The 19,153-nt window shown below is 61.3% G+C and overlaps 1 protein-coding gene across 4 annotated transcripts in view; it reads left to right on the top strand.

Annotated features, from left to right (window-relative positions):
- Window positions 1-19,153, top strand: part of CACNA2D2 (calcium voltage-gated channel auxiliary subunit alpha2delta 2) — a 136,365-nt gene that overhangs the window by 115,421 nt on the left and 1,791 nt on the right. Inside the window, exons 6-33 of one of the 4 annotated variants that reach the window (XM_066245272.1) lie at window positions 1,671-1,812; window positions 4,887-5,018; window positions 5,203-5,260; window positions 5,956-6,006; window positions 6,136-6,235; window positions 6,323-6,481; window positions 6,723-6,830; window positions 6,931-7,009; window positions 7,580-7,629; window positions 7,794-7,883; window positions 8,092-8,163; window positions 8,375-8,449; window positions 9,677-9,751; window positions 9,837-9,908; window positions 9,990-10,061; window positions 10,168-10,229; window positions 11,089-11,165; window positions 12,282-12,302; window positions 14,933-14,993; window positions 17,023-17,120; window positions 17,310-17,400; window positions 17,508-17,570; window positions 17,720-17,823; window positions 18,065-18,163; window positions 18,253-18,341; window positions 18,547-18,597; window positions 18,799-18,870; window positions 18,973-19,125. In XM_066245272.1, coding sequence (XP_066101369.1) covers window positions 1,671-1,812; window positions 4,887-5,018; window positions 5,203-5,260; window positions 5,956-6,006; window positions 6,136-6,235; window positions 6,323-6,481; window positions 6,723-6,830; window positions 6,931-7,009; window positions 7,580-7,629; window positions 7,794-7,883; window positions 8,092-8,163; window positions 8,375-8,449; window positions 9,677-9,751; window positions 9,837-9,908; window positions 9,990-10,061; window positions 10,168-10,229; window positions 11,089-11,165; window positions 12,282-12,302; window positions 14,933-14,993; window positions 17,023-17,120; window positions 17,310-17,400; window positions 17,508-17,570; window positions 17,720-17,823; window positions 18,065-18,163; window positions 18,253-18,341; window positions 18,547-18,597; window positions 18,799-18,870; window positions 18,973-19,125 — 2,376 coding nt within the window. The remainder of the gene's footprint in view (window positions 1-1,670; window positions 1,813-4,886; window positions 5,019-5,202; window positions 5,261-5,955; window positions 6,007-6,135; window positions 6,236-6,322; window positions 6,482-6,722; window positions 6,831-6,930; window positions 7,010-7,579; window positions 7,630-7,793; window positions 7,884-8,091; window positions 8,164-8,374; window positions 8,450-9,676; window positions 9,752-9,836; window positions 9,909-9,989; window positions 10,062-10,167; window positions 10,230-11,088; window positions 11,166-12,281; window positions 12,303-14,932; window positions 14,994-17,022; window positions 17,121-17,309; window positions 17,401-17,507; window positions 17,571-17,719; window positions 17,824-18,064; window positions 18,164-18,252; window positions 18,342-18,546; window positions 18,598-18,798; window positions 18,871-18,972; window positions 19,126-19,153) is intronic. The other 3 variants (XM_066245273.1, XM_066245274.1, XM_066245275.1) reach the window with 3 other exon arrangements.

A 19,153-nucleotide genomic window follows, 5' to 3' on the forward strand; every position in this document is an offset into this window, starting at 1 on the left:
CGTGGTCACCAGCTCTCGGCGCTGGCCCCCACTCCAGCCCCGCAGACACCCCCCCCCCCCGTGGTCGCCAGCTCTCTGCGCGAGCCCCCACCCCAGCCCCGTAGACACCCCCCCGTGGTCACCAGCTCTCTGCGCGAGCCCCCACTCCAGCCCCACAGACACCCCCCCACCCCGTGGTCGCCAGCTCTCTGCGCGAGCCCCCACCCCAGCCCCGTAGACACCCCCCCGTGGTCACCAGCTCTCTGCGCGAGCCCCCACTCCAGCCCCACAGACACCCCCCCGTGGTCACCAGCTCTCTGCGCGAGCCCCCACTCCAGCCCCACAGACACCCCCCCGTGGTCACCAGCTCTCGGCGCTGGCCCCCACTCCAGCCCCGCAGACACCCCCCCACCCCGTGGTCGCCAGCTCTCTGCGCGAGCCCCCACCCCAGCCCCGTAGACACCCCCCCGTGGTCACCAGCTCTCTGCGCGAGCCCCCACTCCAGCCCCACAGACACCCCCCCGTGGTCACCAGCTCTCGGCGCTGGCCCCCACTCCAGCCCCGCAGACACCCCCCCCACCCCGTGGTCGCCAGCTCTCTGCGCGAGCCCCCACCCCAGCCCCGTAGACACCCCCCCGTGGTCACCAGCTCTCTGCGCGAGCCCCCACTCCAGCCCCACAGACACCCCCCCGTGGTCACCAGCTCTCGGCGCTGGCCCCCACTCCAGCCCCGCAGACACCCCCCCACCCCGTGGTCGCCAGCTCTCTGCGCGAGCCCCCACCCCAGCCCCGTAGACACCCCCCCGTGGTCACCAGCTCTCTGCGCGAGCCCCCACTCCAGCCCCACAGACACCCCCCCGTGGTCACCAGCTCTCTGCGCGAGCCCCCACTCCAGCCCCACAGACACCCCCCCGTGGTCACCAGCTCTCGGCGCTGGCCCCCACTCCAGCCCCGCAGACACCCCCCCACCCCGTGGTCGCCAGCTCTCTGCGCGAGCCCCCACCCCAGCCCCACAGACAACCCCCTCCCGCCCCGTGGTCGCCAGCTCTCTGCGCGAGCCCCCACCCCAGCCCCATAGACACCCCCGCCCCGTGGTCGCCAGCTCTCTGCGCTGGCCCCCACCCCAGCCCCACTCTCCCCAGGCCTTTCCACTGCTCAGCAGACAGAGTCGCCTTGCTGCAGGGGTAGTGCCCATCACCCTGCGGGGCAGGGGCCTCTCCCAGATGTCAGATGAGCTCCATGCCGGGGATGAGCAGGGCCTGTGGAGGGTGTGGGCCGCAGAGCTCCTAGGGAGGGTGGCGGGGGCCTCTGGTGATGGCACAGGGCCCGTCCTATAGGCAGAGGTCTGCAATCCGCACCTCACTGGCTCCAAGATTCGCCTCTTTCACTGATAGTTGGTTTTCAGGGTTGTGGAGAAGGGGTCTGTTTGGTTTTGGTTGTAGAATTCAGGTTTAGCAGATGTGGGGATGGTGGGTGGGGTAAGCAGGGGCAGGTAGTAGTCACAGGCCCCCTGGGGGAGGGAAGCACACCCCGCATCTCTCCATCCCTCTCCGTCTCCATCTCCAGCCAGCTGATTCTGAGGTGTCCCCACCGCCTGGACTCGGGCCCGCCCCTGTCGGACCCCACATCACCATTGCCAGTTCTGACCCTGCTGGCACTGTCAGTGATGTCTGTGGGGTCCCCTTTCTGCAGGACGACCCTGAGAGTGAGGATGTGGAGAGGGGGTCCAAGGTCAGCACCCTGCGGCTGGACTTCTGTGAGGACTCCAACTTCAAGAACAAGGTCAACTATTCGTACACGGCAGTACAGATCCCCACGGATATCTACAAAGGCTGTGAGTGCAGCGAAAGCGGGGACGGCCCACCCTACCCACCGTAGGGCCGAGGCCCACTGCCCAGACACCGCCAGGTCCCGGGTGACTGGCCAGCACCGTCCTCCGTCAGCCCCTGCACCCAAGGCCATAGGTGCTCACCCCTCAGAATCACCCACATGCAGGCACCAAGCGACTCTCAGACACAGCTTCGCAGAAGCTACTAAACATCGAGCTTCCCGCCCTATGCACGATCTCCTGGCGTGCACACACGCCCACACGAATGCATGCACACACTTGCTCCCCGCTTGCTGGGCCAGGTCTTCCCCGGGCCCGAAGCAGCTCCCCCTCCCTCACTACCTGGCCCTATCCATGTAGGAGTGCTGGAGGAGCTACCACATCAGATGAACATGGGGGCTGGGGGTCAGGGAGCAACCCCTCACACACACCAACCCTCTGACACTTCCCTCCTCCTCCTCGGCATGCAGGGGGAAAGAGGGAGGGAAGGGGTGTGGAGAGAGGGTGATGGAAATTCCAAGCTCAGTGGAGGGCAGTTCTGCACAGTGGAGAACCCAGGTCACTACAGCTAGATGGATTTCAGTCAGACATTAGGAAGAACTTGCTGAAGGTCTTGGGAGGTTTAGGAGGAGGAGGTCAAGAATCGAAGGCTAGGTAGGGAGCTCTAGCAGGATTTAAGGCTCTGGGGTGTCTTGGTTCTGACATAATTCTGAGATCGCCTACAGGGTAGCATCCGGGTCCTGGGTGCCTACTGGGGGTGGGAGGTCTTCAGACAGAGGTCCCAGAGCTTCCGGATAGCCTCCAGAATGCAGGGAATCCTCCAGGGGCGTCAGCGAGGCTCCCTTTGCGCTTAGGGTCAGCCAGGCCTTCCGAGCAAGGGGGGGGGGCGAGGGCGGATGCTGTCCCTGCCCCTCCGTGGGCCACCTGCTCGAGCCAGTGGAGGGGCACTATCACTGGCAGGCACCCTAATTAAAACAGGAGCCACACCGCCCTCCCCAGTCACCCCTCGCTACCCACACAAATTGCATTTTATATGTTTTTTATTTACTGTGTCACTTTTAATTAAATCTGTAATCGCCTGCCTGAGGGGGCATGGTCCCCGTTTCCCAATTCAGCGTGATCTGAGAGTGTGCACTCAGTGGGTGTGTGCGCACGGGGCTAAGGAGCAGGCCCGCTCCGGGCGAGGGGACTGAAGTGTTTGCACAAGCGCGTCTGGCAGTAAGTGCATGTGTGTGTGTGTGTGTGTGTGTGTGGTCACAGACACCTCCAAGGACAGCCCAGCCAGGCCAGGGGTCTGCTCTTGGCTCTTAACGTGAATCAAAACCAACCACCCCTCTGCCAGCAGCTAGACGGGCTCCTAGGACAGTCTGCTCCAAGCCTTGTGCCGATGGGGAAACTGAGGCCCAGAGATGGGTGAAACTTGTCAGGCCAACTCTCCCGGGAAAGACTGTACTGTGTGAAGCATTTGAGAGCCTGCCTTCATTTTTTCCTTCAAGAGAAAAATCGAAATTGTTCAACTAAGTTTCTAAATTAGGAACAGGACCATAACCTAGTGTGCAATAGGGAGAGCCAATGCTAGAGATGTGTTTTGTTTTCGCATTATGGTCAGTTAAGGGAAGCTGCAGGGCCAGAGGGAGGGGCGCGAGAGCAGAGGGAACGGGATTGGGCATCAGACCAGACACAGCGGAGGCCCCACTCAGAGGGGGAAGAGTGTCCGGGAATGTGCCCGCGGCCCGGCTGTGGGCAGAGCCAGAAGCACGCGCCTTGAACTCACAGCTCCTCCCCTGCTCTGAGGGTGTCGGTGGTCAGAGGCTGCGCTCTAAACAGGGCCTTTGGGAGCCATTCTCCGGTGCTCACTTGCCATAGATCCTGGATAGGGACTGGGGGGTGGAAGGTGGAGGGCATCAGGGCTCCACCTGCGAGAAGAGAGGTGGAAGAAACCGCCCGGAGGGGAGAGGGGAGGACAGGTACCTGGCAGGAGCAGGTGCCCGACTCCCGCTGGGGTTTTTTGAGTCTCACATGCAGAGACAGCTACACTGCACATGTGAGAATATGAAGCACACACACTGGCAGCTTTAGGGCTGTCCTGAGTTGGGGGGTAGGGGCGCCGCTCAGGCTGACGGAGTCCCTGTGTGGGCGGAGGGGTCAGTAAGCTGGAGCCCGTTCATCCGAGAGGAGCCTGGCTCTGTGTGCGCGCATGGAAGTGGGTCTGGCCATCTGCAGCCACACAGAGCGGGGAAAGGGATGCGGGATAATGGCCGTGAGGGGCTGTGAGAGCAGGACCCAGGGTGTCACCCTGTAGGTGCAGAGTGGGGTACGGGTATGAGCAGGTGAGTCCCTCAGCCCATGGCAGCAGTCGGGCTGCTGGGCAGGTAGGTTTGGGGCCAAGAGGATCAGACGCCTGGCTAGAATCACGCAGATTAGATGCAGGTATACTTGCTGGGGAGTGCAAACTGTGTGTGCGTGTGCGTGTGCGTGTGTGTGTGAGCACTCCCGCGTGCCTGTCTGGGTTGGAGCAGTATCATGGCACAGAGCCTGCCCCTCCAAGTGCCCCCGCCCCTGCCTGCTCCAGGCCCCAGTTGATTAATCATGGAGCAGAGTGGCTTCCAGCTTATCAGGTACCTTAATAGCTGAATAATTCCAGCCCCATCATCGAGCCCTTAATTGCTTTCTTGTGGCTGCGGCCCGGAGTGCATGCTGAGTGGGTGAGCCCCCAGGGGACCCACCGCCAGCTCCAGAAAGCACGCTGGATCAGCATCCCAACTTCCAACTCCCTGCCACCTGGGTGGCCTCTCTGCAGGGGCCACAGGTCACGGCTGCCCTTCCTGATCATGTAGGGCCTGGCGGAGGGTAGGTTGAGCTGTTTCTTGGATGACTTGGGAGGGGATAAGGACCCAGGAAGTCTTCCTGGAGGAGCTGGTGCAGCCCCAGCTGAGCCCCGGGGAATAAGGGAGAGCCCAGCCAGGCAGAGAACAGGTGAGGCTTTCTTAGTGGCGGGTACGGGCATGGGTGCCATGGCGGTGAGGTTCAGCAGGGAACAGCCCAGGTACTTCCCACCCCAGCCTCCTGCTTCCCCACAGCCACTGTCATCCTCAATGAGCTCAACTGGACGGAGGCCCTGGAGAATGTGTTTGTCGAGAACCGGAGGCAGGACCCCACGCTGCTGTGGCAGGTCTTTGGCAGTGCCACGGGAGTCACTCGCTACTACCCAGGTGGGTGCCAGCCCATCTATCTCCCGTCCACTTGGCACCACAGCCTCCACCTTCCAGCCCGCTCCTGGGGTGTATGGGGCAGCATGGTCACCCCATAGGCTGCAGAGCGGCCTGGCCACGCCCACAAGTCCCTGGGGGCCGGGCCCTTCCCCACCTGATGCCCTCCCCGCCTTCCCTCTTACAGCCACCCCATGGCGAGCCCCCAAGAAAATCGACCTGTATGACGTCCGAAGGAGACCCTGGTGAGTGAGCAAGGAGGGTCCGGGCAGGAACACCCCCTCCGCTCCCCACCTCTCCCGCCCGCTCCCCGCCCTCCCGATACCCAGGCCTCCGAGCGGGGTGCAGCCAGCTCTATCCAATTTTCATTTCACACATCGTTGCCACTGGAAAATGGATCCCATCACCCAGGCAGGCCTCCCAGCTGCCTCTGCCCCCATCCACTGCCCGGCACGCTATCCCCTTGGGACTAAGGGATGGAGCCAGGGGAGGTCCCCCAGGGTGGATGTGTCCTCTTTGGGGTTGGCCAGCCCACCGCCCTGGTCCTATCCATCAAGCCGTCGCCGCTGCTCTGCCCCGCCTGCAGTAGCCCACGACCTTTCCTGCCACCTGTTCAGCCCCGTACACAGCTAGGACTCTGCCCTCTGGACCTCACCCTGGGCGAGGGACCACGACAGGCCACTGAGACCGGGCCCAGGCCTCCAGTGCCCTCTCTGGATCACCTGTGCACCCCTCAGAGCCGTTCACATGCTGGGGGGCCAGGTCACTCATGTCATGGGCAAGGACTGTTTTATTAAAGGCAGTATCCTCGGTGCCCAGAACCCTGTGTGGCCCACACGGGGGATGCTCAGTGCAAATATGTTGAATCGACATGTGGGTGAGGGAAGGGAGGACCCAGAGTCCCAGTGAGGCTGGCCTAACCGAAGCTGCTTCTGCGCAGGTATATCCAGGGGGCCTCGTCGCCCAAAGACATGGTCATCATCGTGGATGTGTGAGTGAGCAATGCTGGCAGATGGGGTGGGCTCGGGGCAAGGGGCTGGAATCTGCTGCCCAGGAACATCCGGGGGAATATGGCAGGAGGACACCTGAGGCCAACCGGGTACCTCTGTGACCTCCCCAGGAGCGGCAGTGTGAGCGGCCTGACCCTGAAGCTGATGAAGACGTCCGTCTGCGAGATGCTGGACACGCTCTCGGACGACGACTATGTGAACGTAGCCTCGGTGAGCACCGAGGCGCGGGCGGGCTGGCAGGGGCGTCTCCCCCACCTGCCCCGCCCCGTGCGGCCCTCACCCTCGCTGTCCCTGCAGTTCAACGAGAAGGCACAGCCTGTGTCATGCTTCACACACCTGGTGCAAGCCAATGTGCGTAACAAGAAGGTGTTCAAGGAGGCCGTGCAGAGCATGGTGGCCAAGGGCACCACCGGCTACAAGGCCGGCTTTGAGTATGCCTTCGACCAGCTGCAGAACGTGAGCCCTGCGGGTGGGCGCGCGGAGGGCTGCGGGCGGGCGGGCGGGCGGGGGCCCAGGCTTGGTGACACCAGGAAAATCAAGATGAACAGCCTTGTTAGCACCCAACAAGCGGCTCAGGCAGATAGCATCTGCTCTGAGGGAGGAGACCAGGAGGGTCAGGCCTGTCCTGGGGAGGGAGACCCCTCCCTGGGCCAGGAGGGGCCGAGAGCTGCCTGACCCCACACCTACTCCTGTCCAGTCCAACATCACCCGTGCCAACTGCAACAAGATGATCATGATGTTCACGGACGGGGGCGAGGACCGCGTGCAGGACGTCTTTGAGAAGTACAACTGGCCCAACCGCACGGTGAGGCTCCGCCCGCGGGGAGGGGCGGCCCAGATGCGGGCCCTGTACAGGGGAGGGCCGTGTGCCCGCGGCCACCGCAGTGACCTCCAGCCCCAAACAGGTGCGCGTGTTCACGTTCTCCGTGGGGCAGCACAACTATGACGTCACGCCCCTGCAGTGGATGGCCTGTGCCAACAAAGGTACCGCATCCGGGCACCCCTGCCCCGGGCCTGCCGGCCGTGTTTGTCCGGCTGGTTGTCTGCCTGTCCTTCCATATGTCCCGCGGCCTGTTCATCCACTGTCTGTCCCTCTTTCCCCACCTGGGGCTGACTGTCCATCGGTCTCTCTGTCTGGCTAACTTGCCCATCTGTCTGAATGTCCACTGTCCCTTTGTGACCCAGCTTGTCCGCTCCTGTGTCTGTTTGCTGTGTCTGTCTCTCCATGCATGAGGGCCTGTCCCCTGGGTGGGCTCTGGATGTCACTGCCAGCCTAGAATGAGAGACTTCTGGACTCGGGCCCCTCTGCACCTGGGCTGTGCTTCCCCGCACCTGTGCTCACAGCCCCTTCCTTCCATAGCACTGGTCCCAGGGACAGGGCCAGGGCAGGGAGCACCAACGGGACATAATTCAGGGAAAATGACACCAAAGAGAGAGGGAAACTGAGGGACAAGTCAGGGCTGCAGACACGCCCCCAGGGGGCACAGTCCCCCCCCCCCCGCTGTGGGTCCTGTGCCTCACCCCAGCCCGCCTCTGCCTCACCTTCTCTCACAGGTTACTATTTCGAGATCCCTTCCATCGGCGCTATCCGCATCAACACCCAGGTGAGACTGGGAGGGCCCCTTGCTTCCAGGGGGACAGGACCTCTGATAAGCTGCTGTGGGGCAAGAGCGCCCCCTGGTGGCTGGATGATGCAGAAGGTGGCTGAACAGGGAAGGGACAGTGAGAGGGACAGACTCATGACTCCTGCCCACCATCCTCTCCCCAGGAATACCTAGACGTGTTGGGCAGGCCCATGGTGCTGGCAGGCAAGGAGGCCAAGCAGGTGCAATGGACCAACGTGTATGAGGATGCCCTGGTAAAGCCTCTGGGCAAGGAAGGGGTGGGGCTGGCGACCTTCCTCCAGGGACGGGCCCACAGGGTTATGTCCTTTAAGGGCCCTGTTATGGGGGTTAACCAAATAGAGGAGCAAGAAAGGGGGCTTGCACCTGAGCTCCTTCTCTGAATACGGGGTGGGGGCATGGCTGACCACAGGAGATCAACCCATCCTCCTCCTCTCCCTTCAGGGCCTGGGGCTCGTGGTGACAGGGACCCTCCCAGTATTTAACCTGACGCAGGATGGCCCTGGGGAAAAGAAGGTGAGGTTCCCCACTGGGGAAGGACGAGGCACGCTGGGGGGGTGGGGGTGGCCTGTCCACAGCAGGTCTAGAATGGAGAAGGGATAGACAGGCCTGCAAACTGGTCAGAGGCAGCTCCCTGCGAGAGCAGCATGAGGCCTTGGGTGTGGGGCGTGGGTACGAGGCTCCCCATGGGATCGAGCCCATCGCAAACCCACGCCTCTGCCCCCAGAACCAGCTGATCCTGGGCGTGATGGGCATCGATGTAGCGCTGAATGACATCAAGAGGCTGACTCCCAACTACACGGTGAGTATCCGCCTGCACACCCACCCTGCCCTGCCTCCCAGGAGAACACAGCCAAGTCCGCAGAGGAAACGGATGGAACACTCCATGGAGACCTCTGAGCTCAGGCAGTCAGGGAAGGCTTTTGGAGGAAGTGACCTTGGGCCTAGAGCTGGGGTCAGCACCCTTTCTGTAAGGGGCCAGACTGTGACTATTTAAGGCCCTGCCAGCCTAAATACTCATTCACACTCCGTTCTGCTGTTGTGTTGGGAAAACGGCCACGAACAAAACAAACAAATGGACATGGCTGTGTTCCAACACCATTTTGTTTGTGGATACTGAAATTTGAGTTTCAGATAATTTTCACATGTCACGAAATACAGTTGTTCTTTTGATCTTTTTCAAGCATATAAAAACATAAAAGCCACTCTTAGCTGACAGCTGTCCATTAACAGGCAGTAGGCCAGGTGTGGCCCATGGGCTGTAGTTTGATGCTCCCTAGACTGTCACATGGCAAGGGTGTCCTGGGCAGAAAGGAGGGAAAGGCATACCTTAGAGGCAGAGGGCACCGACTGGATGAAGGCCTGAAGGTGAAAAGCAGAATCTTCAGTCAAAAAAAGGGGCCAGATCAGTGTGGCTGGCCCAAAAGGGAGTTTGGGATAGGGGACAGGGCGTGCGTGACCGCGTCCTTAAACCTGAGCCACACGAAGGCCTCCTGTCGTTGGGCTCCGTGTGCGCTGAGAAAACGGCTGAGAGGTAAGGCGGGGTCCAGGGCCTCACTTCCTCCTCCTTCCCTTCCAGCTGGAAGGGACACGCCCGGCCTGTGGGACCCCACTGCTCCCTCAGCTCCCTCCTCCTGCTGGGCTCTACTAAGCCTGGGACGAGGAGGAGGCAGCGACAGTGGGGCAGGGAGAAGGGAGCAGCAGCCACCCACAGGGCCAGGGGAGGTGGGGCCGTCCCGCTGACTGGCAGTTTCGTGAGAGCCAGGGGCGGGTGAGAAGTACAGACTGCCAGCTGGACGGTGGTCCCCCAGAGCCGGTCAGCCTAGGCCAGGGCTGCTTCACGAGGGATCCCAGCCTGCTGGGCTGGGCTCGAGAAGCAGGCTTGGGGCCCCGCGCCATGTGGGGGCCTGGCCCAGACAGGCAGGTGGCACTCCTCGGCTGCATGGAAGGCAGGATGAGGAAAAGCTCCCAAGCCCAGGGAACCCCTGCTCAGCCCTCCAGGTCCTGAGCCCCCAATCTCAACCCCCAGCTTGGAGCCAACGGCTACGTGTTTGCCATTGACTTGAACGGCTATGTGTTACTGCACCCCAACCTCAAGCCCCAGGTGAGCCATATGAGTGGCCTGGCGGGGGGCGGGGGGGGTGAGCCCTATGAGAGGGACTCCTGACTTCCTGCCCTGCCTCTCACAGACCACCAACTTCCGGGAGCCTGTGACTCTGGACTTCCTGGATGCAGAACTGGAGGATGAGAACAAGGAGGAGGTGAGGAAGGACGGAAGGAGGGATGGGGTGTCCAGCACAGGGGAGGCTAGGGCTCCGCCCCTCATTCTCCGGCTCTTCCAGATCCGTCGGAGCATGATTGACGGCAACAAGGGCCACAAGCAGATCAGAACATTGGTCAAGTCCCTGGATGAGGTGAGAAGGTGGTGGAGGAGGGAGAGTCAGGAGTCAGGCTGAACAGCCTCCTCTCCCCCCCCCCCCGCCTGCTAACCCAATTACCTGACCCGGCTTCTCCCCCCAGAGGTACATAGATGAAGTAATGAGGAACTACACCTGGGTGCCTATAAGGAGCACCAACTACAGGTGAGCGGGACCAAGGTTGGGCAGGCAGGCAGGCAGGGAGGGGTGGGGGCCCCCGAGCCCAGAGTCTGAGCCAGGCCGCCCCCTTCCTCCCCCACACCCTTGTGCCAAGTCGCAGTGGGGCACCTGCAGCCAGGGCTGCTCACTTCTCGGTCCCCAAAGGCCTCTTGCTGACCCTTCGGGAACAAGCACCGTCTCCCAGGAGCACAGGACAGAGACAAGACTGTGCATCTGATACCTCCCGCAGCCTCTCACCCTCTCACGCCCCTGCGGCCTGGGTGGTACCCCTGGGGATCGGCGCCCAGGGTGCCTTCCTCGCCACAGTCCCAGGCCTGCTCTCTACCGCCTGGGAGTAGGTCCCTCGTGGGTCGGCCCTGGGCAGTGCCAGCAGTCTCATTCACACCCGGTAGCAGCAGCCTGAGCTGCCCTCACCATGTTAGTCCAAGCTTTCAGCTGGCTCTCTCGTGGCCTGAGTCCAGGGACTGCAGAGCCCGCCCCAGCCTAGCTCACTGACAGTTGTCTTCCCCTTGTGAGTTTGCTGCCGGCCAGCCAGAGGGAGGAGGTTGGCCGGGCAGTTGGAATGTTAGGGGCGGCTGCTGGGTGTGAGGGGCGGGGTGGAGAATTGTTTTGGGGCTGGAAGTTCTGAGGCCTCCAGGAGAATTTGGGGAGCGGAGGGTCCAGGCCCCTAGGCCAGGAATCTCCCACTGCTAATCAGGGAAAGGTGACCCCGGCAGTCAGGGGCGGGGAGGCCAGAGCCTGGGTGGGTATGTACCCAGGTCTAAGGCCGTGAGAAGGAGGTGCCAACGTGGCCCGCCTCGCCGTCACTAGTGACGTGTGCCCCTCCCGTGTCCCCCTCTACCAGCCTGGGGCTCGTGCTCCCTCCCTACAGCACCTTCTACCTCCAAGCCAATCTCAGCGACCAGATCCTGCAGGTCAAGTGTAAGTGGCCAGCCCCTGCCTGTGCCCTGCACCCTGCCTCTGCCCTGCACCCCGGCCAGCCCCAGGCAGCCCCTCCTGCCCAGTCTGCCCACCCCCAGGCACCCGCAGACTCGGGACCAGCCCCGCGAGTCTGTGGAGATCTGCATGCTTGCCTTTTCTCAGATTTGTTCCAGACCATTCTCTCATGGTTTCCGCTAAGGTTCTGTTTTTGGTTTCTCCTTCTCCGTGTCTTCCCTCCTCAGCCTGCCTGCCCCGCACATCCCCTGGGGCTGCATTCCTAGAAGACACCCTCCTCTCATCCCTCCCCCCACCACCTCTCAGCCCTGCGCTGCCTGCCCCAGGCTCTCTTCCCCCTCTGCGGCTCCCCCCACTCATCCTCCCCCCCTTCCTCTTCACTTCCACCTTCACCTGCTGCTCCTCCCCCTTTCTCTTTGCCCTCCTTCTTTCTCCCTCCCTCTCCCTCTTTCCTTTACTCCTTAATTCCTCCTCTTTGTCCTCTCTGGCCCCCCACCTTCTCTCTCTCCCTGTCCTTCCTCCCCTTTTGCTCACTCCATTTCTCTTTCCCACATTCCCTTCCTTCCTCTCTCCTACCCAGCACTCCTCTATTTCCCTGTTTCTTTGGTCTCTCCCTCCCTGTCTCAGGCCCTCCTCCCCTCCCTCCCTTCCTCCCTCCCTCCTCAGCTCTGCCCTCTGCTCCTGGTCCTCCCCCCACTCTCCCTCCCTCCCTCCTTGCCTCCCTCTCCCCCTCTTCTGCCTGTGGCTCCCCCCCTGCATGTCCTGCTCCCCCTGGGCCTCCGGGAGCCTGTGGCCCCACCTGCCCACCGCCCGAGGTCACGGGGAGGGAGGCTGGAGCTCCGGCCCCACCGGGCGCCCCCCACCTGCCTGGCCCACTGGGGCTCATCTCCTTTGAGTTCTCTCGCTCTCTCTTTCTCTCTCATGTCGTTTTTTTGCAAGAAGTTTCCTTTCGGTATGATGATAAGACACAATATTTTCATTCAAACAGCCATTGAATAAAATATTGTTTGTGCCCCTCCCCTTCCCCTCCCCCTTTTCGTTTGTTTTTGTGTTTGTGTTGTTTTTGTTTTCCTCGCTTTCTCTCTTGGTGGACTGTCCCAGTGCCAATCAGCAAACTGAAGGGCAAGTATATTCAGAACCAGTGCACCCTCCTCCCCCCACCCCACCTGCCCTCACACCCCTGCTTGCCCCCCTCCCTGCCCAGGACCAGCCACACCCCTGCTCTCCAGGGCCCCTCCCAGCATCCCCTTGGCTTCTCCAGTTCTTGCCTTTCCTCGGATCCCTACTAGAGCCAGCGGCCCTTTCCCCTGGTCCTACCTGCAAGGTGGTTCTCCAGTGTATTCTGAGTGTTCAGGCCCCCTCCTCATCCTCCTTGCTCCCTCTGGGCAGGCCCCTGCCCCCCTTCTCTGTCCCGCAAGACAACTCAACAGTGGGGACAGGGCTGGATGCCTCTGTGTCACCTTCCACCCAGCCGTGCAGGGGCATGAGATCGAAGGAGGAGGTCAGTCGTCAGAGGGACTTACGTGAGGCTTATGGGAAAGGGCCAGCCACACGAGGCTTCCTCTGGAATAGTTCTCCCCCCTCTGGTCCGTGGCGCTGGCTGCAGAACCTGGCAGCACTCCCAAAGGGAGACTGAGGCTCTGGAAGTCTCAGGCCCTGACCATGAGGCAGGGGGCAGCACAGGGCAGCAGCCAGGCCAACTGGAGAACAAACGAGGCCAACCTGACCGTCCTGGGCGCTGGCCAGGGTGCTGAAACCGTGTTCCCAGAGGTGTTGCTAAGACCCCCGACCCAACCCTGCTTTGAGATGCTCTCTGCTCCTGGGGAGGGTGGTCAGGTGGGAGAAGGTGTTCCCCTACGGAATACTGACTGACTCAGGGACTGTAGGCCTGGCTGGGATGGAAGGGGATTTGTTTGGACCACGTGGACCAGTAGAAGAGCTTGGAGGGAAACAGGCTGGATGTGAAAAGCAAAGGTGCTGGCACTCAGAGGCGCCCAGGCCAGAGATTTCCAGGAAATGTAGGCAGTGATCTTGCAGACCCCGGTCAGAGCAAGGGGAAAGAGAGTCTCCGCCACTGGTGCAGAGCCACGCCCTTCCAGGGGACACCTGGACAGATGGGGCTTAGAGGGCCCCAAGGGGACGTCCTGTCCCTGGTCCCGATGGCCCGGAAGCAGGGGCTCCCCAGGAAGCCCTAGGGGCCGTGTCCAACTTAGGCCAGCAAAGAGGATACAGCTGCCCCCACTGGCTTGAGTTGTCTTTTCTCCTCCTCCCATATCCTTCCCAGGGACCCCAGAAATGCAGGGCCCTGGTAACTGTGACAACCATAGCGTAGTCTCCCTTCCTGCTCCCCCATTTCCATTTTCTTTCTCCTCCTCCTCTCCTCTGCCCCTTCCCTGTCGGCTTGTGTCCAAACCCTGCCTCACAGTCCTGTCAGAAAGCAACAGTCCAACCAGTGACCGCCCAGCCCTGCCAGGCACGCTAAGTCCCTCCTTGCAGTGCATTGTGGGAGTATTTGGGGACAGAGAAGGCTACTGCAAAAGTAAAGCCCTGGGGCGACCAAGAGGTTGGAGTCGGGGTAAAAGGATGGTGAAGTGGACTCCCCAAAATGTGGCGAGCTGAGAGTAGAAGGACACCTCTCAGTTGCAGACCAGCCAGGTGGCCAGTCCCGCAGGGCAAGGCGAGGCCACAGAGCACTGTCAGCAGCTACATCCCCAGATTCTCCTACACACCTACACACACAGTCACATACCTGCACACACACACACATCTGCACTCATGCAAACACGTGCTCTCACACGCAAACACACACTGTCACCCTCACATACATGCATAGGCTCCATCGGTGGGTCCCTCAGCAGCACCCCACACCTTCTCCGGAGCCCCCAGCATTCCTCCCGGGCTGCTGGGAGTCCAGACAGGTCATAAAAAAGGGGGGGGCCAGCCCTTCTTCCCCACCTGCCCTTATGCCCCCAGCCCAAGAGCTGTGCACCCTACTGACCCTTCCTAGCTCCCAGACTCTCTGCTCACATTGTGGGAATATTCGCAGGCACCTGGAGGTCTCCCCTCACCCGCTCCTACCCCAGGGAGGACCCACAGATCCCACAATGCACTGCAGCCCCTCCCCAGCCGCCCACACCGTCTCTGGTTGGACTGTCTGTGCCCGTGAGAAACCCCCTCGGTTTGGCCATGTTGATGCCTGACGTAGAACAAAAGCAAGACCTACCAAAACGCAAACAGCTGCAGCGAAGAAAGAGAGATAAAAATCCGCAGCCAAAAGCCAATTCCCTTCCTCAAAGTCTCTTTGGAAGGGAAGGGAGTTCAGCATGCGGTTTTTTTCCTTACGGATGCGATAAGAGCGAGACTGGCGCCTCCCCCAGACCATGCATATATATAGCAGTGTGTGTATATATATGTGTGTGTGTGTGTGTCCGTGTATATGTGCTATACAGCCGTATGGAAGCATATACAGTCACGCCAAGGGACTCACTGCCGACAAAGGACCAGGCCCGGGCAACATATTGGCTATAACTGCCCTCCTCCTGCAATGCTCTAGTCTCCACAGGCCCTCCGCCCCACCCCCACCCCTTCTCTCTGGCTCGAACTTGAACATGGAAGTGGCGGGTTCCCTCTTTGCTGGTGTCTCCCCCTCCCTCCAGCCACCCCGTCCCCTGTCCCTCTAGCCCTTTGAGCTCTGAGCCCCCTGGCCTCCTGCCTCCCCAGCCCCCGCCGGATAACCCCCGTTTCTGTTGCAGATTTTGAGTTCCTGCTCCCCAGCAGCTTTGAGTCTGAAGGACATGTTTTCATTGCTCCCAGGTAGCTTGCGTGTGGCCTTGCTGAGGCGTCCTCCCCCACCCTGACTGCCCTGGCCCGCCTCCCGCACCGCTGCCTGGAGCTGTGTGTGTCTGTGTCCTGTGCAGTGTTGTGCCCTCCCCCATGCATAGCCCCCTATGCGCGGCCACGTGCATACCCGGGCCATGCAGCCGAACCAGGCAGCAGTGCCAGCTGCCCCCAGCTCCAGCCCCTGCCAGGCCTGGGGCAGGAGGGCTCTGGACCCTCCACGGACCTTCCCTACCCTCTCAGGCACCAGGAGTCTGTCTGCCCTGGGCTGGCTGTCGGCAGCATGCCCCTCCCTGGGCATCTGCTGCTCTGGTTTGTGGTGCCCTCCCCACACCCCACCCTGCACCCTGTCCTTGTCCTATGTCAGTCAGTGTCTGTGTGGGTCAGGGGACGAGCCAGCCAGAGCCCCTGTCAGCAGTGCCGAGTCGAGGTGTGGCGGCTCAGCAACGACAGGGTGGAAGAGGGGATGGGACCTTTGAGGGGCTGCTTGGACACGTGCGGGGTCAGGGCCCAGCGCAGGTCCGGGCCTCTCAACACGCACACGCATCCCTGTGTGCACACCCTCTGCCTAATGGCCCCCACCTGAAGAAGCCAGTGGGCCCCCAGGTGGGAAAGCCCGCCCCTGTGACCTGGACTTTGGATGAGGGCAGGTGGATACAGCCAGCAGAGGCCCATGGGGACTCTTGGGCACCACACACGGGCTCTGGACACTCCTAAGCTTCGTGTGTGCACGTGCACGCATGCACCCACAAATTTCTCTCTGACTCTCTGTAGACGTGTGTTTGTACTTGTGAGTCCTTGTGGATGTTTGTAAGAGTCTGAGTGTAGATGTGCGGTGGGCTGTGTGCATTACTGACTGTGGAAATGTGTGAAAAGGCCTATGTGGCTCATATGACCCTGAGGAAGCTCTTTGAGGACAGGCACTATATTCTTTGTCACCTCTGTGTCTTTGGTTTGGGAGAACTCAACAAATACATGTTGGGTGAGTGAATAAAGTAACCCACAAATATTGATGTATATACGGGGGGCTCCAGGTGACACATACCTCAAACCCAGCTGTGTGGGTGTTACTCTGGGTGTATCAGGTGTGGCCTGCACATGTAGAAGTGTAACCTGTGCATTGCACAGAGGCTCTGAGGGCCAGGGAGCAGGTGGAGCTGAGACCAGTCCCAGGCGCCTTCACCAAGCTCTGGGCCCTAGCAGCGGCTGGGGAAGCAGCACATTTTAAAAACTTGCACGAAGTTGCTGCAATGCTGGCCAGTGGGTAGGAGGTCTTTCATGCAGGGGTGGGAGTGAGGAGCTGGGTGGCAGAGACAGACCTCTCCGTCTACCAGGGTTGAGGACTGCTCGCCATGACTTCCTGGGAGCAGAGCCTAGACAGGCCTCTGCACGCCCCCCTGCTCTGAGCCCTGCGAGGGCCTGGAGGAGGTAAGGGATTTGGCCTGTCCACCTCTGGGGCAAGAGCGTTCCAGGCACAGGGCCTAGCCAGCCCGAGGACCCACGTGTTCCCACCGACTTGATGACGTCCTCTGTGGTATGATGAGAAAAACAAGCTCAGGGAGCTTGAGTGAGTTGCCCAAAAGCCAGGAAGCGGCAGGATGAGGGCAGATGAGGTCTGAGACTCCGCAGACTAAGCTGGTGCTGGGACTCCACCCACCTTGTGCCCATGACTGCTATAGCACACTGGTGGGTGAGCCCACCAGGAGGGCCTCCCGGGTGCTCCATCTGAATCCAGATACACAGGAGAGGTGGGAGGCTCTTCAGGGCCATACCCAAGAGGGAGAACCTTCCAGGATAGAGGAAATAGATCTTCCTGTCAGCTCTGCCCCCACTCAGACCTATGAGCCTGCCAGGCCTATAGTGGCTACAACTTGTAAGAATACATCTGCCCCTCCCTGAGGCCTGGGCTTCTCAGCCAACGACCAGGAAGACCTGTTGAAAAGCCTTGACCCTCTGCCCTGTCCAGCCCCCCAAGCCCACTCTTCTTGCCCCCCTCCATCCCTAGAGAGTATTGCAAGGACCTGAATGCCTCAGAAAACAACACCGAGTTCCTGAAAAACTTCATTGAGCTTATGGAGAAAGTGACTCCAGACTCCAAGCAGTGTGAGTGCCTGGTGGGTCAGCCCCAAGGAACCCAGGCACCGCGCCGGTGTGGAAACATTCAGGCCCAAGCCGAGGGCAAGGCCTGGGCCAGGCCAGGGGGAAGGCTCCTGTGGAGCCTTGTGGGGACGGGATAAGTGGGCATGGAGCCATGAGAAGATGCCCCCTCCACCCCTGCCCTCCCCATTCCAGGCAACAACTTCCTTCTGCACAACCTGATCTTGGACACGGGCATCACACAGCAGCTGGTGGAGCGCGTGTGGCGGGACCAGGATCTTAACACGTAGGCACCACCATGCCCACGGTGGCAGGAGGCTGGAGCGGTCCCAGGGGCCCTGACCCTACCTTGCCGAAGGCAGGCCTGTGACCTCACTTCCCTGCTGCCCCCAGGTACAGTCTCCTGGCTGTGTTCGCTGCCACTGATGGCGGCATCACTCGAGTATTCCCCAACAAGTAAGCGACCTACCCTGCTACCCGACACCCTGCCCTTGCTTGGGACCCTTCCCCTGTCATGCTGCCCAAAGACCTCTTTGCACCTGCTGAGACCCCTGTCCCCCATAAGCCACCCCTTCCAACAATCTCTGCGTGTCTGGGGTGAACAGGGCAGCTGAGGACTGGACGGAGGACCCTGAGCCCTTCAACGCCAGTTTCTACCGCCGCAGCCTGGATAACCGAGGCTACGTCTTCAAGCCTCCACACCAGGATGGTGAGCGTCCTCCCAGGTGCAGGGCGGCAGGGGAAGCTGAGACCCCTCCCACACGTGAGGCAGGCTGAGATTCAGGCAGATGAGAAGGGAAGGCGAGGCTACGCCCAACACGATGCTGGGGGTTAGGCTGGGGCCAGCCATGGCCTGGGCTCCTGGGTCCTCGGGACTCGGCATGGAGCAGTCAGTGTGGTTTCTCGCCCCCACTCCTGACTGCCCCACCACACCCCGCCCTTAACCCCAGCCCTGTTAAGGCCTCTGGAGCTAGAGAATGACACGGTGGGCATCCTTGTCAGCACAGCTGTGGAGGTCAGCCTGAGTGGACGCACGCTGAGACCGGCAGGTGAGTGCCTGTGGCGGAAGCAGGGAGATGACGGGCAGGGGGCCGCCTCAGCGGGCAGCCCTGATGGCCTGTTACTCTCCCCCCTGCAGTGGTGGGTGTTAAGCTAGATCTAGAGGCCTGGGCTGAAAAGTTCAAGGTGCTAGCCAGCAACCGTACCCACCAGGACCAACCTCAGAAGGTACTTGTGCAGGGGTGGGGGCAGTAAGCCCAGCAGTACCCATTCCGGAGCCCCCAGGACCCCCTACCAGTCCTCCCACTCAGAGTGGCCCTGGTGCCTATGGGGAGGTAGGGGCTGTTGCAGATGGCCTGGGAACCCACGTGGGTAAAGGGCGATGGAAGGGGGAGAACTGGTGGGCACCTTACGGTTCTTGCTCTCTGCCCAGCAGTGCAGCCCCAGCAGCCACTGTGAGATGGACTGCGAGGTTAACAATGAGGTGCGTGTGCCCCAAACCCTCGCTTACCCCACTCCTGGACGTCTTAGTCCCAGCTGCACCTGGTAGCCCACCCCCACCATGACGTCACCAGCACTGGGGGAAGTGGTGCCTCCTCCACTCGGCCAGTGGGTTGCCAGGGTCTGGGGAGGGAAGTCTGGCCCGAGACCCTCTCCATCTTCCTCTCCCTCCCCCAACTCTCAGGACCTGCTCTGTGTCCTCATTGATGATGGGGGGTTCCTGGTGCTGTCAAACCAGAACCATCAGTGGGACCAGGTGAGGGTCAGGAAAAGGGTAGAAGGGGTGGGTTCTGGTATGAGCCTTCTGGGGGCGTGGCACTGCCAGCCCGTGACTTTGGTTCCCTTCTCGCACCCTCAGGTGGGCAGGTTCTTCAGTGAGGTGGATGCCCACCTGATGCTGGCACTCTACAATAACTCCTTCTACACCCGCAAGGAGTCCTATGACTATCAGGCAGCCTGTGCCCCCCAGCCCCCAGGCAACCTGGGGGCTGCACCCCGGGGTGTTTTTGTGGTGAGCCCCAGCAATGCCTTGCCTGGAG

This window comes from Saccopteryx bilineata, chromosome 10 (genome assembly GCF_036850765.1).
Source record: "Saccopteryx bilineata isolate mSacBil1 chromosome 10, mSacBil1_pri_phased_curated, whole genome shotgun sequence".
NCBI lineage: Eukaryota > Metazoa > Chordata > Mammalia > Chiroptera > Emballonuridae > Saccopteryx > Saccopteryx bilineata.